At 31.3% G+C, this 18,819-nt stretch overlaps 1 protein-coding gene across 1 annotated transcript; it reads left to right on the top strand.

Moving 5' to 3' along the window:
* Positions 1–216: 216 nt before the first annotated feature.
* On the top strand, positions 217–1,596 carry LOC135956213 (uncharacterized). The gene is made up of 5 exons (XM_065506618.1): positions 217–332; positions 394–549; positions 605–836; positions 895–1,282; positions 1,339–1,596. Exons 1-5 carry the CDS (start codon positions 313–315, stop codon positions 1,533–1,535), a joined length of 993 nt encoding a protein of 330 aa, XP_065362690.1. The 5' UTR covers positions 217–312; the 3' UTR covers positions 1,536–1,596.
* The last annotated feature ends 17,223 nt before the right edge of the window (positions 1,597–18,819 follow it).

Genomic DNA, 18,819 nt, shown 5'->3' with positions numbered 1-18,819 from the left:
GATGAAGCGATATACCTTGTCAAGTAATGCACTCGTGGTCACCTGCATACATCAAGTCAGCATTGACTTGATGTATGCTTTTGTATAACTTCTGCCCAATTTTCTTTATTTAAAACCATATTTGAATCACACACTATGTTTCAAATTCCAAAAATTCCTCATTCAATATAATATTTCTATTTACATTTCTACTTCATTTTCATTTATTTGTCAAACAAAAATTATATTTTAGAAGAAATTGTTTTTTGGTTTTGCTAAACATTTAGCTTAACATTAATTTAGTTGAGTTTATTAAATAAATAATTCGTTAAAATGGCTTCGCCAAAGCCCATGTAAGTACTTATTTCAACATTAATTTAAAGTTATCTTAAGCAATTTTATTTTGGTATTAAGATCACATCGTAAGGCGGCCAGTAGTTTTATCAATGACAACAATGATGTCAATCTTATACAATTGAGTCCTCATAGAGATACTTTTAATTTAGAGCAGCGTAGCCCCTACACTATGACCAGTAATCAGGAATCGCTAACAAATTTCATAGGAGATACGTAAGTCAATAACTCATTAATATAAAATATACTCGTATCATATTTCTTTTTTTAGTATTTTAGCCCCCGAAAGATCTCGCGCCTTTGTGGTCACTAAAACTGGTGAAAAACATCTATTAGATGTGGATGCTGCTGCCCTTACAAAATCAAGCTCAAATCCTTTTACTTTGCATAGTCCACGATTTTCAGCACCCACAATGGAAAGAATTTCGGAAAAGTCCAACTCGCAGTTATCTTTAACAGAGACAATGAACAAAAGCAAAAGTAAATTAAACAAGAAACCTAAGGTTGTAATGGTGTAACAGAAATTTGAGTAAATGTAAAGAGCTTTTTTCTTATTTTTAGCACCCTAAACATAATATAAGTCATAAGCAACGTTTAGTTTTTACACCACGTAATATGGAGACAACATCCTCTACACAGTTACTAGCAACAGCTAGACAGACAGATTTAAGTACTCCAATGAAAAATATAAGAAAATCCCAAAACACCAGCACAGAAACTCAAACAGAATATTTTCCATCTCTAAGCTGCAGCTCTTTTAAACCAAGCCAATTTAAATCAACTAATGTAACTGGCTGCCTCAATCATATGCCAATGGAAGGTCCCAGAAAATATTTCAATGAAACTAGAATTAATTCTCAGAGCCTTTATGAAATGACATCATCGCCACCATCTTTAAAACCCTTAAAGATTTATACTACATACAATCCTACTTTAAGGAAATATACCGGTAGGCATTCAATCTATTATGTTATTTTTTAACATTTATTTTTTGGGTTATTTTAGAATTACGCAGCATTGCCTCGGCTCTTACCTTGATCACCGTGATTTCATGGCTATTTTCATCATTTTTTGATATTAAATGTTTGTGGGATTATTTGGACGGTTGGTGGCAATATTTTCAAAATTGGTTTTTAACCAAAGAGAAACCCAAAACAAAGGTGGAAATATTGGTCTCGTTTTTGCAGGACTTGTGGTCTTAACATTTTAATTAAACTGCTAGTGATTTTACTAATAAACAGTTGTTTCCAAAAATACTTTGGAGTTTTAGGATATACACATTATAATTTGTTATAAAATAAATAAATCTTTAATAGAAATATATTTGTAAAAGACTTTTAATTAAGAGGTACGAAATAGCGTCGGCTGTGTTCAGTGTAAATGGTAATAAATATGGACATTTCCATAGAAAATGTACATACCGATGCCTTAATATAAAAATGCCTTAACTCGTTTTTTTTGTCTAATTATTATATATGATCGGACCATTTATCAAAATAAACGAAAATCTAGACTTACAATAAAAAACACAAGTTAGTGCCTTTTTGTATTAAGGCATCGATACATATCGCACTGGTTCCTCTAAAGAGCGTTCAATTGTTTCAATTGTTCAATTTTCACTTTTTGCAAAAAATCGATGTGCAGTGGTCATTTGGGTGGCCCTTAGTAAACGAAAGTTGGATTTAGGCCATTCTCACCCCCAGATTGGTGAACATTAGTAAAAAAATACCGTTAACCTATTCGCAGGTAGGACCAAACAAATAAAACTTTTTTAGGCAGTTTCAAAACTTCATCTTCAAATTTTTAAAAATTTTGTTAAACAAATTTCAGAATTTTTAGATCATCTCATTGGAATTAATTGAGAATATAAGGGAATAAAAATTTAAAAATATTATGAAAATATCTCTTATATTTAAATTTTGAAATTTTCGAGAAAAACCAATTATTTGGCCATTTTTTGCGAATGAGCTCTATTTCATTACTCTTATGAATTATAAGTAAAACCTATGCAGAATATTAGAGTCAAGATAATTCTGAATATACTCTGAAAGTTCTACTGAACATGTTTAAATTTTGAGTTGACTCACTTTAGAGGAACCAGTGCGATATATCAAAAAAAAAGTGTCGCGTTCTGGTACCTTAATCATCGTTTGTTATTAGTACTCCCCGATCGTTCTAATCTAGTGCCTGAAAATTGTAATACAAATCAAAATTTAGTGTCTTAAAATAATGACAAATTGCAAATATTTGACTGGAACAGAATAACGACCCTATAATTCTGAAAGGGCATGTCGAATAGACCATTTTTGTAGTACAATCTTATAGTCCAGCTGGTCTGAAAATATTTGAGATCCAAGGTGGCTTTTAATTTTGCTAATTAAACGTTAACAGCTTTATTTACAACTTTGGTATGTTTGGTGACCCAAGCTAAAATTTTCCGGCAAAAATGTTCGTAGAATATTTTAATCCTTAAATGTTATTTTTGAAAGGACCTTTCTTCATTTTCTCGAAAAAAGTGTAAAAGGACGGTTAAGATCTTTCACAAAAATGATTTTCAAAAAATTCCACAATATAACTCGGACAATAAGAATTCTCTAAGACATTCTCTCGATCATAAAATTAAAACTTAGACCCACTGTAAAAAAAACTCACACTCCAAAGTTTATTCTACAAAAATGATCTAGTCAACATATGGTAGCTATTGTGTTCCAAAAATGCTGTTGGACAGAGTTATTTTATTTTGATATTAAAGTGTGTATTTTTTAAAAATTAAATTTTTTACAATTTGCATGTGTCAAAAGAAGCAGGAAAGCAATAATGCACTTAGAGTTGTCAAACCAGTTTTCAAATTATTCGAAAAACCGGTTTATTCCATTTTTCCGGTTTTTTTAAACCGGTTTTTACAGAAGGAAGGTTTTCGAGTTATTCGACATACCGGTTTTTTGTCTCGAATTATTCAACAAAATCGAATATTTTTTTAAATTTATGTTATGATTTTATGCGATTACTTTTAATAATTTTAATACAACAAGTAAGTGAGCTATATTCGGCTGTGACGAATCTTATATATCCTTCACCAAATTATACTTAAAAATATTTTTATTTAAACAAAATAAATTTTTTTTAAATTGTTTTTTAATTTTTTTTAAGTTTTTTCCAAATTTTTTTTTTTAATTTTTTATTTTTAAAAAATCTTTTTTGGGGAAAAATAACACTAGTTTACAAATCAAACATTTTTGTTTGCTCATTGAATGAAACTTATATTTTTGAAAAGAGCTAGGGACGCTAGTTAATTGACCATTTTTTGTTTCCCACCTATACGTCAAAATTTTGAGATATATGGGTTTTTATTTTTCACCTGCCCTGAGTACTGCTAATGCATACTGTAGTGTACCGAATTGTAGTAATTAGCTATTTACATCGTTTTTGGGTACTCAACACTCTGGCGAAGCTACTACATACTTTCAGAGTTGTCTTTTTTTTAACAAATTCAAAAAAAATTAACGGGAAAACAATAAATACTATTTAAAAGTACATATTTTTTGTAGATAAACGTTAATAAATCGCTATTAAATACAAAACTCTAAACTAAAAACTATTTTAAAATGTCTTCTAGAAAGTGTAAAATAAACCCAGACCATTTTGGTTTTATTTGCGGAAAAATTATTCAGTCAAATCGAGGTTTTCCTATAACACAAACACTGCAAAATGCTTATTTACATTATTTTGGATTCCCCATGTAAAATCAGGATAAAAAGTGGGTCCCTCATTCGACTTCCACAAATTGTAGTGAATATATTCCAGGTAAAATGAACATTAAAAATGTCAGTTTGGTTGACTCACAAAAAATTGTTTTGCCGCCACTCCTCATTAAATTAGGTTTAATGAAAATTTTAGTAAAAGCTTTAGATAAGACAAAACCAGCATTTCAATATTTTTGCAGCGTGTTCCCGAGTCTTTCTGAGGCTAAACTAAAAGAAGGGATATTTGTGATCCTCAAATAAGAAAAATTTTGGTTGATACCAAATTTGAGTGTCTATTAACCGATGTTGAAAATGCAGCATGGAATTCTTTTAAACTTGTTGTTCAAGAATTTTTGTGGAATAAGAAAACTCAAAATTACAGAGATATTGTTGAGAATTTATTACATAATTTTGAACTGATGGGTGTAAAATCTCATGTGGATTTTTTCCCGGAAAACCTCGGACACATGAGTGACGAACATGGAGAGAGTTTCCATCAAGATTTTTTCGAGAGGAATTATCAAGGTTTTTGGGATCAGAATATGCTAGGAGAATACTGTTGGAGTGTCGTGAGGGAGACAAATGAAAATAATTATAAAAAGAGGACTAAACACTTCACTTTTAATTTTTTTGTCCTAATTTAATGTACATTTTTATATGTTTCGTTTTTAATAAATATCTCAAAAGTTTGACGTCCAGGATTTTTTTTAATATTTTTTCCGAAGTTAGAAGACCTAAATACACAAATCCCAATATGTTTCAATTCATGAGCAAAAACCTTGTAAACTAGTGTAATTTATGACAAACAAAATTTTTTTGATGAAAAAAAAATTCAAAAAAATATTTTTCCCGATTTTGACCCTAGCTCATTAGATATTCATATTGTCTATTTTAATGACTTAGTACTCCAGATATATAGATCAAAAATAGGACAAAAATCTAGGTTTTCCCGGTTTTTTCATTATATCTTAGCCATTTGTGGGCCGATTTTGTCGATTTTAAATAGCAACCGAGCCGGAAGAATTCCCGATATATTGATGTATGAATCATGTAAGTTATTTGGGGGCCACCGAAAGTTGATTTCAACATACAGGCGGACAGACGGACATGGCTATATCGCCATGTCCGTCTGTCCGCAAATGTAGAAATTACAAACGGAATGACAAACTTATATGTATATACCCTTGCCATTCAATTCTTAAATTGACAAAAAAGGCTAAAAACCGGTTATTCGAACCGGTTTTTGATAGAAAAAACCGAAAACCTGTTTTTAAAAATGAAGCTTTTTCGAATTATTCGAAAACCGGGTTTTAGAATATGTCCAATATTTGACAATTCTAAATGCACTACATTTTGGGAAATATTTAAATAAATATTGTACACAGAAAAAATTATATTTCAATTCAAACATTTATCCCATATTGAACTGGTTTCAATTATTTCATAATTAAATCAAGTATTCATTTGCTCAAAAACAAAATTTCTTGATATTTTCTATTGAATTTTGAGTTTTGAATTTGATTATTTTGACAACTGAATATACAATTTTCGTTATTGGTTGAATTTCAAATACAAAAATTATTGAATAGATAATTGTAAAAATTTCAACATGTCAACAACAGAAAGCCACATTATTATATTTCAATTAAGAATAAAACACTTTAAAAATTACTTTCCAATTCGCAGACTTATACATGTTTCTAGATGCAGTCGAAAAGGAGTTCTATTTTTTGTCAATGGTTATTATCGTAACTAAGTGCTACTTTTGCTATCAACAAATTTAAATAAGAAATATTTTCGAATGTCGCGTTCTTAACCGTGGAAACGCTAATACGTAATTTCTAAACTACTAGTCGGTTTTCATTGAATCTTGGTATGTCAATTGAGGAAGTGAACAATATAAAAATTTTGATATTTGACGTCTAGCTACATTTGATGAATGCTTATCATCAGCCAATATATCAATACCAAAAACTTTAAACCAATGTAAATCAATGGCAAACAACTACAGCAATGTTTATTGGAAGATAGCTTTTGCTTTGCTCTTAATATGAGATGGTTCTAACAACAATATTACCATATTTTCTAAAAATTTCAAATTTGCTTCATTTATTTCTAAAACAGTGTGTAACAAAACATTTAATATAAGAAATATGAGAATCTGTAGAGGTACAGTTTTTTTCCACAGAAACTAAAAAAGTGAAGATTTCAAACCCTTAATTATTAGGCTACAAAATAAATTTTAACATTAAAGTAATTTTTCCTAAGAATTATATGTGATGGCAAAGTAATGCTTCATACGTAACTCTCATTTACATATTTATATATTTTCTTTATTTTAAATTTATTCCCTTGTTATTTCCTTTATAATAACAATAATTGGATTAATAGTTTTCAAATATGTATTGCCATAAAAAGTATTTCTCTTCTATACATATTTTTTATAATCTTGATTTTTATCTTTATCATTTCAGACTCATCTACATTAAATCTAAAAGGTAAGTGCTACCAAAAAATCGAAACAAAAACATGGCGCCCTTTTTTTTGAGTCTCAGTCAACATGTTTCCGTTTTGTTTATTCTTGAAATTTTTGTTAAATAAAATAAATAAAAAAAAAAATAGTCCTGCATGCATAAATAATTTCTGTTGTATGTCTCAACCCCACAAATATGCAAATATCAGCAAAAACCAACAAACAAATGTATGTAGCAACATATGTTGCGACGTGTATGTTGTGACAATACACATTGCCCCCTTCTGCTTCCCCACACATTTTGTTTATTTACGGGTCTAAATAGAAAAAATGGACAGGCGGAGTTTACACTGTCAATTCTCTAGAGAATTGTGTTGTTGTTGTTGATGTTGCTGCAAAAACAAGAGACAACAAAATTCCATAAAATAAAAGGACTAATAATTTAAAAGGATTCAAACAAGAAACATTAATTTTACAAATGGGTGGGGATGAACTAAAATGTAGATTTTATCTCAAAGTAAAACCAAAAAATAAAAAAAACTTTTTGTCACTGAGTTTCAAGTTGTTGTATATGTTTTTTTTTTGTTACAATTAAAATTCGATTAGTTTAGACAACAAAAAATATCTGTTAAAGAAAAATTAAAAGATGCATATTGTAGATGTGAATGGATTTTTAAGAGGTAGAAAAAAATTATTTTTCTGGAAATGAATAAATTTTATTCTTTAAAAGTAAAACTGGTTTTATGGAATTTCTTCAATATTTCTAAAATGAAAAAATCTTGCTTGAAAATATGACATCTCTCATTGTCTTTGGGTTTTCTTTGCAACAAAAAAGAATTGCCCCGCTGTCCGTCTGTCTGTTGAAATCAATTTTCTGAAGACCCCAGATATCTTCGGGATCCAAATCTTCAATAATTCTGTCAGACATGCTTTCGAGAATTTTGCTATTTAAAATCAGCAAAATTGGTCCACAAATGGCTGAGATATGAGGAAAAAACCAAGACAACCTCTTTTTTTGACCTATATCTGGATTACTAAGACACTAATATAGACAATATGGATATCTAATGATAGATATTTCAAAGACATTTGCAACGACGTATATAAGACCATAGTAAGTTGGACCTACAATGGGTCAAAATCGGAAAAAAATGTTTACCCCCAAATTTTTTTTTCCAAAAAAAAAATTGAAAAAACAAAAAAAAAAATTTTTAAATTTAAAAAAAAAAATTTAAAATAACAATCGAAAAATTTTTTTTCCAAAAAATGAAAAAAACAACTGGAAAAAAAATTAAATATGAAAAAATTAAAAAGGGTATATAAGATTCGGCACAGCCGAATATAGCACTCTTACTTGTTTTTTCATTCACTTTTGCATAACTGTGTAATTATAGTAGTAAAGGTTATTTAGCTGTTTACATCTAAACAAAATTATGTTATTATATTCTTCAAAAATCTTGAATTTGTGCCAATTTTTACCTCTTACTCAACAAATTTTGTGACATTATCATTTGTAGTATTCGACAATTAGCTTTTTGTTTTTTTTTTCACAAATAATTTCTTGTAAAAATTTGTAGAATGCCGGACAGGTGAAGGTTTCTATTGTCTCAATCAATTGAACCGAAACAAAAAAACAATTTGTTTTTCGATGTAAATGTCACTAGAAATATTAAATCCTTTTTCGAGGAGGTGAATGTCAAAAGTGTATTGTAGTAATAGAACGCCCATTCTGACTTTAACTATAAGGCTGCCATCACTACTTCCGTAACACTGTTTACAACATTTGTAGAAATTGAAGCTGTTTTAGGAATAATTGTTGCAAAACATTAAAAAAATTACAGGAAGTCAAGGTAGGTCTTGTCAGATTTAAAAAATCTTATTAAACCTGTCACATATGATGCATCCAATATTTTTTTTAACCTTTGGAAACAGTGTACACCAATACTAGTTCTAAGTTCTATTTAAATATTCTAATGGCGACAGCAAAATTTCAGCAAGATACAAAACAACAAAAAAACATTTTGAATAAAAACTACAACACACACTTATGTATTTGTTTTGGCAAAACTCCGTAAAACAAGCAATTTATGCATGGCCAGTGAACAGTTGTTGTTCTAACTGTTGTATTTCCTATAATAGTGGTAAAAACTCCAATAAATTTACAAGGAAATCCTTTGCTTTATACACAAAACACTTGGTAATTGTGGCAACATATTCAACTACACAGGGAAATCGAATTCGTTGTGATGACTAAATTTTCGATGACAGATTTTTTCGATTCTAGTTAGAAAAAGTCGGTTAAAAAAGAAGAACTACGATTGAGTTATCGGAATTTTTGTCACCCAACTTAAATTTGTCAGCCACAACTGAAAAATTCTGTCACTAACACTGAATGATTCGATTATGTAATTCGGCCTCCTTTTCGCTCTTGGAACTTCACAATGCTTCACAAGCAGCTATGAAACAATAAATTTTTATTTACGAAAAGGCTCGTTGGGCTGAGCTCAACGATTTCTTTCGGCAATTGAATTGAAAATTTTCATTCCAACAAAGAAAACTTCGATTAGAACTACAAGCAGAGAAAATATAGTTGTGCATGTTTACAGTAACCACTTTTAATATTGTTACAAGTTCTTTAACAATATTATAGTCACGGTAACTATATACATGATTGTGGTAACCATAATATGGTTAATTTACGATTCACATGATTGTATCAACCATATATATGGTTACAGTAAACAAGTATATGTTTGTGACAACCATATTTATGATGAATAATTTTATCATAATATGTTGTTCTCAGATTATGATATCCATAAGCAGAGCGCAATCAATCGTGACCTTTTGAAAATCTCTGAATGGGGGGAATCGTGAGAATAGCGTCGCTTTCAATGCTCACAAGACTCAGTGTTGCATTTGGACACAAAAACGAATGGAAGACCATGTCGCTTCATCTGTATTTATGGGTGGTGTAAATATTGAGGAATCAAACGATCTTGCTGTTCTGGGCATAAGAATTCAATGTGATGTCCGATGGTCTAAACACATTTTTAAAGTGTCGAAAGAAGCATTCGAGTGTCTCGGATTTCTGAAACGGTGTACTTCACTTCATCCGATCTCCTCACTATTTACACCATCTACATCCGTCCGAAAATTTAATACAACTCCAATATATGGGCCGGTGCTCCAAAGTTTATTTTGGAGCTTCTCAAACGCCTATAGGAGAGGTCGAAGGTGTTTATTGGTGACAGTAGGCTATCCAAGTCTATTGACTTCCAGCTGAAATTGGAAACTTCAAATCGAATTAATACAAACTCTAACCCCTCATCCATAACCTATTTTCCTAACTCCAACACAATGCTTTGCATGAGTAGGTGTCATCCCAAGAATGCTGGTCCAAGAAGAAAAAGAATGATTCGATTAGCTACACAGATAAAGCAGCTTCGTAGTAGCAATCGAATTTGTTGCCAATCGAATGATTCTGCCTAAGTGCCCTAATTTTACAGTTGTGGTTACAAAATTTTAGAAGGGAAAACAAACATTGTTGCTAGAACTGAACAATTTTATGTGTGCAACGAATAATTCGATTGACAACAATTCGAAGAAGAAAAACGTTATAGAACTGGTTTCATGGGTGATTCATGGTGGGCAGAGAACGGGAGTATCAAAATTCCTGCCATATTGAAATAACCTGTTGTTATGTTACTATCAGGGAATACTTATGTTTGGCATCGTCTGAAATGTATATATAATTCTGTAAAATTACATAATATTGCAATATAATGCGCTGAGGGCAATTAGAATTTCCAGATCCATTCAAAAGTCAGGTGAAGACAACCAAAAAAATAATTCTCTCTTAGATAATATTAATTTATATATTGATATTTTTTTAAATAAATTCACTTACGTTACCTCCTGTAGGGTACTTTAACAAACATTAACTAAATTGGATTGCTTAGGCATTTTGATTTTGAAACTAAAATCTTCTCGTAAAACTTTTACCATAAGGATTATACTAAAACAAACAAGAAACAAATAAAGCAAAAATTTATAATCTTAAAAATATATATGTATGTATATAAAAAATGCAAATACATGTAAAAGTGACGCCTTTTACAAGCCAACAACAACAATAACAACAACAAAAAATCCTTAAACATAAACAACAACTAAACGTTGTGATCGTAAAAAAAAGACAACCAAAAAATACCAGTATTTACAATTTTATTCACCAGAAAAATAAAAATAATAAAAAGTTTTATGTTTAAACTAAAATTTTATATACAAAACCACAAAATCTACCAGCCATTCATTTGTTCAGTTGTTTAGTCAGTCATTCAACCAACCATTTTAACCCACAACCCAGACGTATGAGTAATTTTTTAATACTCATACGTTGCTTAGTCCGCTAGAGTACAGTGTGAGTGTAGTACAGTTTTGTGTGTACCCAGCAGTTCTTGATGACTGTTTCGAACTAGTGAACCTAACGTAACTAGTTACCAAACTGGTTACTACATAATTATAATTGATCTCAAATAATCAGTTAAAAAGTTATCTCAAAGACAGTCCAATATATGTTTGCTTGTAGACAAACCATCCCCCGACAACTCTTTAATAGATTACTTTTAACGGTTAAAATGACTACTTTATAAAGTGCAGTACAAAATAAACGCTTACAGTGACTACACTCTAGATTACTTAGAGACAATAAAGTGGAAATTGACTTCACGCTATGTTACTTGGGTTACCTGTATAAAGTAACCAATTGACTTATCTCTGCACTACAAAGAGCACACACTTGTCAAATGACTAAAACTAGTTATTTTATTATGTACGGTTGCTAATTGACCTCAAATAGTCAGTTAAAACGACATCTCATAGACATTCCAATAACCGATTGCTTGTAAACAAACCCTCCTTCAACAACTTTCCAATACACTATAGGTAAGTCCTTTTTTGAACATTCATGAATGCATTTTTGTTGTTGGTTTTTGAAAAAGAAAACATTAAAGCAAACAACTGCAAGTTTTGTTTTTGTAAAAAAATAACGGCGACTGCTTAGCAAGTGGTCAAAGTCATTGTTTGGGAGCAAAGTGTTGAAATCAGTATATACAGTGCAATTTGTTCGAATTTTTAAGTTTTTTTAAATAGTTAAAAAACAAACATAAATTTATATTAAACATGGAAAACAAGTGCTTAATATTTTAAGAAAAATATTTTGTAAAAAAAAATTGTTTTTGGCGAAAAAACTCATAGTTCTGACATAACCCTTAATTTTATAATATTTTCTGAAAAATTAACTTTGGATAAAGTTTTAAAAAGTTGGTCGAATTTGGCCGGGTTTAAACAATCAGAAACGTGTTAAATGTGGAATTTTGAGTTTAATTTGTCAATTTCATATTGCACTTTTTGAGAAATATAATTTTTCGTAGGCAACCTCCGCTTGCAAAATAACGAACTTGCGAAAGTTTGGTTGGATGAACGGAAGAAAGAGGAGAAGAATGCTGCTGTTTACAATTTTGTTGTTGCTAAAGTTGAATGCGGCAATATTTTGAATGAGGAATAGGATTAAGTGAAGGAAAAAAATTTTTTTTTTTATGTTTTGGAAACAAAAATGGATCAGCCATTTTGAATTTGGAAAATTTTACCTCAGATTCGAAATCAGGAATCGTGAATACCCCCGTATACCGCTTTTCATGTAAATCAGAAGTCATTTTAAAATTTATGCCGCCATATTGTATCCGCCATTTTGAATTTGAAAATTTTTTACCATGAATCAGCAATCATGAATACCCCTGTATACTAAATTTTCATGTAAATCGGAAGACATTTTAAAATTTATGCCGCCATATTGGATCCGCCATTTTGAATTTGAAAAATTCTACCTCAGATTCCAAATCAGCAATATTGACTACTCCCGTATACCGATTTTCATGCAAATCAGAAGTCATTTTGAAAACTTACGCCACCATATTGGATCCGCCATTTTAAATTTGAAAAATTTTACCTCAGATTCGAAATCAGAAGCCTTGAAAATCCCCGTATACCGATTTTCATATTGTTCAGTGTTTCCTTATAGTTTTGGCCACAAAAATGGGTAAAATGACTACTTTTTAAAGTGCAGCACAAAATAAACGTTTAAAGTGACTACACTCTAGATTACTTGGAGACACTAAAGTGACAACTGACTTCACGCTAGGTTACTTGGGATGTATAAAGGAACCAATTAACTTCTGTGTGCACTACAATGAGCACATACGTGTCAAATGACCCAAAATGTATAAGTTGGAGTTAGTCAAAGGATCAGACATTAATAAAAGGGATACATTGACTAGTTACTTTACTGCTGGAGGATACATTGACTACTTGCTTAACTGCTGGGTTAGAATCGTTGTTTGTTTAGGCATCATTGTCATACGTTTATATATATTTTTTGTTGTTGTTGATGGTTTTTGATGTGGATGCTTTTTTCTATCTGTTTGTTTGTGTATTTACATTAGTTGTTGTTTATGTATGAATGTGTGTTAGTGTATCTGTGGCGGTTTAAAGTTTGTTTGTAATTGTGTTTGAATTTGTGTGTTTGTATGTTTGTAGCATGGACAAATAAATTTGCGGTTAACTGTGAATACAAGACCCGTGTAAAACGTCACACATTTTAATTTATATGCAAACATATAATTTTAGTTGTTATAAATATTGTTGTATGTTGTTCTTGCTGTTGCTCTTGTCATTTGTTGATGATGTTTTGGTTTTAATTTTGTTTCTCTGGTTAGCAGCAACAGCAGCCGCAGTAGCTACAGCTATATAATCGTCAGTCAGTGCCAGCCTCTTTGTGCCAGTAAATCACCTTAAATAAGAAATTTACTGCTACTAAAACCCACATGACCGGAAACTACCACTATAATGGGCAATAGACAACATACATACATACATTTTTATAGTTTTGTATAGTTGTGTGTTTTTAACGCTATATAAAGTATAATTTCAAAACCGTATAAACCATTTTAACCAACCGACCATAGATTTGTTCTAGTTTGCGGATTTTCTTTTACAACATTTTGAAAATGTCACTATTTTGTAGTTAATTTTTTTATTCAAATATAAATTAAGATATAACATTTTGTTTTAAAATAATATTTCAAATAATGGTTAATCTGATATTAGACGTTGCTGAAGTGGATCAAAGTATGAAAATGTTGTTTCTCTATTTTCTTACATTTGTTCCAAAGGAAATTCAAAAGTCTTTGAATGTCATAGCGATTAGGAAAAAATATGCAGTACATACATATGTACATTAGGGATATAACTATTGACAATTTTTGCAAATATGCAAATTGGCATAGCATAGTCGGATAGAGAATTAAAAAATATGAAAAACCACAGTATTATTTTTTGGCGGTTGTTAAAAAAGTTCACGCACCAAACGCAATAAAGTTTATCATTGAATATTATTTCGAAATACAATATATTTTATTTTAAGAACAACTGCGGACATACTACAAAAGATAATTTTTAAATAAGGGAAGTATCCCTCACACTTGCAAAAAAAAATATGAAATTATTTATATAATTTTTCAGTGAAAAATAAATTCGGTTTATTTTAGAAATTGCTGATGGTGCGTGATGTTTTTGATTCCAAATGACCTAAAAAAATGATTTTCATTACTTATACAACATTGGCCATCACGTGGTGGCATGCCAAAAATTTTGCCAAAATCAGTTATATCCCTAATGTGCATATATTCTCATTCTAGAATTTTTCTGAAATTAAGAATTTCAGAAATTTTATTTCGGTAAATAAAATTATATCCTGGCGTTTCGTTGGGTCAGGTCTAGGAATCGAGATATATTGATATGAAGTTAGTACATAAATATCGTATAGGGAAAATTGTAATTTTTTGTCCGAATATAGCAAAGTTATGTTCAGCAAAGTTATTAAGCTCAAAGCCGGCTACAACATAGTCAATAAAGGAAAGCGGTATTTTGGTTTTCATTGAGTGGGACCCTGGAAAATCAGTATACATTTTTTTTTTTTATTATTATTTATTTTCAACAACCTAGCCTATTGGCCATAACCGGTTATAAATTTTGTTTTTAATTAGTCAGTTAACTTCAATTTTGTGACATAATCTCGGAGGAAACTCCCATTGAATCTTATTTTTCTTCATCATCATTGTCGGGATCGTACACATTACTCCATGAAGATTGTTGTCAAACTCAGCAAGAGCCTTCAAAATCATTGAGAGGGACTAAAGCAGTAATTTCAAAACGTTTGCGAGCAGCAGGATTCAACCAAGCAGAATTGGGTACGAATTGAAGCCGAGAGACCTTGAAAGACGATTTTGTATTTCCGAAATTCTGCTTCAAAGCTATAAAAGAAATTGAGTTTTGAATCATTACTTGCGATGAAAAATGGATCTATTACTATAACCCGAAGCATAAGAGATCATATGTGAAGCCCAGCAAACCATCCGAATCGACACCAAAGCCAAATATTCATGGCGCTAAGTTAATTATCTGTATTTGGTGGGAGCAAAAGTGTCCTATCTATTATGAGCTGCTGCAATATGACCATCACATGATTCGTTTGAAGCGAGTATCAAGAATATGCAGCCAGACATGAAACCGTAATATTCATTCATTACAACGCTAGGACACATGTTGCAATACCTATCAAAAAGAAGTGGTTATAAAGTTTTGCTTCGACAACCTTATATTCCAGACCTACTGTGCTATCTTTGTCTGTCAGATGTACTACTCCATGCAAACTGTTGTCATACTAAACAAAAGCTTGAAAACCATTTGGAGCTACTCAGGCAGCAATTTAAAAACGTTGCATAGCAGCAGCATTCGTCCAAAAGCAGGAAATTTGGATACCATACGAATAGTAGTCGCGAGACCTTTAAAGACGATTTTGCATGTCTGAAATAATGATTGAATGCTAAAAAAGAAAATCATTTATGCACCGAATCATTACTTGCAATGAAAAGTGGATCCATTTCGATAACTCACAGCGTAAGAGGTCGTATATGAAGCCCGTCCAGCCAGCCGAATCGACACCAAAGTCAAAAATACATGGTGCTGAGGTGAGCAAAAGGGTCCTATTTATTATGAGCTGCTGAAATCTGGCCAGACTATCTCAAGCAATATGTACCGAATGCAACTGATTCGTTTGAAGCGAGCATTGGCCGATAAACACCCAGTTGCTGTTAAAAAATATTTAGAGTGAAGTGGTTGGAAAGTTTTGCCTCAAATAAAATAAATTTTATCAGAAGTTGCTTAAATTTTCAGCATTTGATTTTTAGATGACAAAAACAAGTCAACACTTTGGGAGCATCGAAATTATCAAATGTGCAAAATAAGCGAAATTTTAAATCAATTACATCTGACTGTCTGTGTAAATTACTGTCGTAACCAAAACACAAAATCGAAACTAATGAGACTTAGGTAGTTTATTAATACCCTAAGTGTTATGCTATTTCAGATTCCCAGAATCGTTGCAGTAGGAAGGCTATGGAAAAATATCTATGTCGAGCTAGTCTATTTAAATCGCTCTCACATGGAAAATACATAACCGCAACAATGTTTACTAATGTCGTAAGTGTTGTGGTATTTAAAATCTGCATAATCGTTAAGAGTGAATATCCGAGAAGACCTTCATGGTTGTGGTTGTATTGAATTTCATATTCTTATAGTTATTTCCAAAATTATAAATACAACTAACTGAATGACACATTTTGTTTCATGATAAACACATTTTTAGAATTTGATTAATCTCTTGCCAAAAAGGGATTTACGTTTTTAATTAGTAACATTTTGTTACACCCAAATAAAATAACTTTTAATTTAAAAATAAGCTTTACCTCCACATTTTCCTCCTGTATTTGCCAAAAAAAAATGTAACATCTGTTGATGTTACAACTTTTTTTAATTGTAATTTAGTTATTTTTGAAAACAGAACTGTGTTTAGGAAAAAATCTATTTAGTTTTAGTTTACCTTGCTGGCTCCTAGTTTGACTCTATTTCACTATTTTTTTTGGCTACACTTTTCTACATTGTTTATATTGTGGTTGGTAGTTTCTATGTAAAAACACATACTTTGATCAAGGGACAGCTACAGTATGGGAAATAGTTATAGGTTTGCAGCAAATGTAAATGAGTTATTTTTTAGGGAAAGGCTAAGATAAATTTATTTATTTGCATAATAAATAATTTACGTAGAATATTATTTGTTTATTGTTAATAAATTTATGTTGTTTTTATAATTATTTAGTTTAGTGTTTGCCCATTTCATAAAATAGTTAGTTGTAACATTTTATCCTATTGTTCTTCTTTTCAAAAAATGTCCTTTCTATGCCCAATAGTTGTATGTATTTATGTGAACTGCTGCTGCGTGTGTTAAAATGTTTATTAGGATGGTCTATTTAAAAATTTAATTTTTTTTTGTTTTAAGAAAATGTTGTTTCCTTGTTAGTTCTTACAATCAGGGGCATCTGTTCAAGGACCCTCTCACCACTTTCGACTACTAACTTAATCCGTCAATTAATTGCTGAAGATAGTTTGAAGAGTTTTGGTGGTCCTCCAAAGTGGAGAAAAATCCAAGAAAGTCCCGCAAACATTTCAATGGACCTCAGTTAACAGCAATCCCTGTAAGTTCTTATCGAATAGATTTTAAAATAAAATAAGAAATTCAAAACGTAGGTCTTGGATAAACTTAGGTCTTGAAAAATCTTCTGAAATCAGTCGTCTACGCAAAATCCTTTAAACCACACTAACAGTTCCAAATTACGTTAGTAAACCTTCGTAAATAAAGATAGGAAGATATCTCGTACGAAACCGAAGGTTTACAGATCTCCTGCCTTTTGAAAAATTTGAAGAGACTGATTGATGTTCATCTGAGATTGGCGATAGGAAGATATCAATTATCCGCATCTCAACATGCCTATATGAAAGGCAAGTGATCTGACTCTCGAGCATGTGGAATATAAATATTGTTACGTTTTAACCTTTTCAAAACGTTTGTTTATTTCCTTTAAATAAACCGGATACTTTTGATTGCAAATAAAAGCCGTTTAGTAGTTTAAAAATTGTAACAACTCTTTAACTGAATATTCGAATTCGAATATACGGTCGCAGCAAACTTACGATCAATAGTCAACTGAAAGCTTTTATTCAATGTTAATAATGCCCACAGATATGTTACAGTTTGTTATTACAGCACTGTTATTTGAAGGCACTATACTACATTTAAATCAGAAGGTAAAAATGTTATATTTGAATTCAAGTACAATTTCGTAACAATATATTGTTGGCTTTCCTGGTCATAGAGGGGGTTTCAGGAATGCCACCGCGAGACCGATAATATCGGCTCTACAGAGTATTGAAATCAATCAGTTGCTAACTGCTTTCATAAAGAGACTTTCATACAAGACTCCTCAAGATGCTGTGATATCACAGCTACTGTGGAATTAGAACTCCGAACACTCTCTTCTTAGAGCATTAAGAGTGGACTTAGTGTGAATTCCGTAAAGATAGATTTTGTACCCTTTTACAATACCCCGTCTTAGTAATATGAAACTAACCCAATTCGATAGCGCAAAGTATCTATAAGTTATTCTCGGTTTCAAAGCTATCATGGAATCAGAACACTGAGGCACTAATAAAGCCACTGCAGAAGCCTTCTTTGTCATACTCTTGACCTTTTGGCATGAACGTTACCATAAGACTTGATTTATCTGATGTATGGAACCGTAGGAACTTTAGTTATGTGACTATATTCAATCGTCTACACGGAGTTCGGGACAACATTGACTAATGCACTACTGCTGCTGACGGAGGCAAGACCTGTTGGCATACAGACCTTCCAGGAGAACACATTTGAGATCTTCAATGATGTCTTGAAATCGAAGTGGGTGTGGCGAGAAGCTTTTATATTGCACAAATTGATACGTGTTTGTCTTTTAGATTACTGAGTTAATGTAGTATTCTTCTGACTCAGGTTTTATCGAATATACAGAGTGTACATTCGAATTCGCACTGATTTTCAGGCCGACCTAAACTCACAACATCCAATCCAATAACAGGCATCTCTGAACGAGATGGCGTGACATTCTTCACTAGAGCTTTTTTGGAATCCTGAACATCAAAATAGCATAGAAACTGCACTAAGAAGAGCACTTACTCTTGGGTGATGAGGTTAAACGATTGGTTGGTTCACTGCTCTTATCGTGCAAGCTATGGGTTCAGGGGGTGATTGCTCATAAAGTA

The sequence above is a fragment of the Calliphora vicina genome, chromosome 4 (assembly GCF_958450345.1).
Source record: "Calliphora vicina chromosome 4, idCalVici1.1, whole genome shotgun sequence".
Lineage (NCBI taxonomy): Eukaryota > Metazoa > Arthropoda > Insecta > Diptera > Calliphoridae > Calliphora > Calliphora vicina.
The sequence above is the reverse complement of the archived record's forward strand: the minus strand, read 5'-3'. Positions and strand labels throughout refer to the sequence as shown.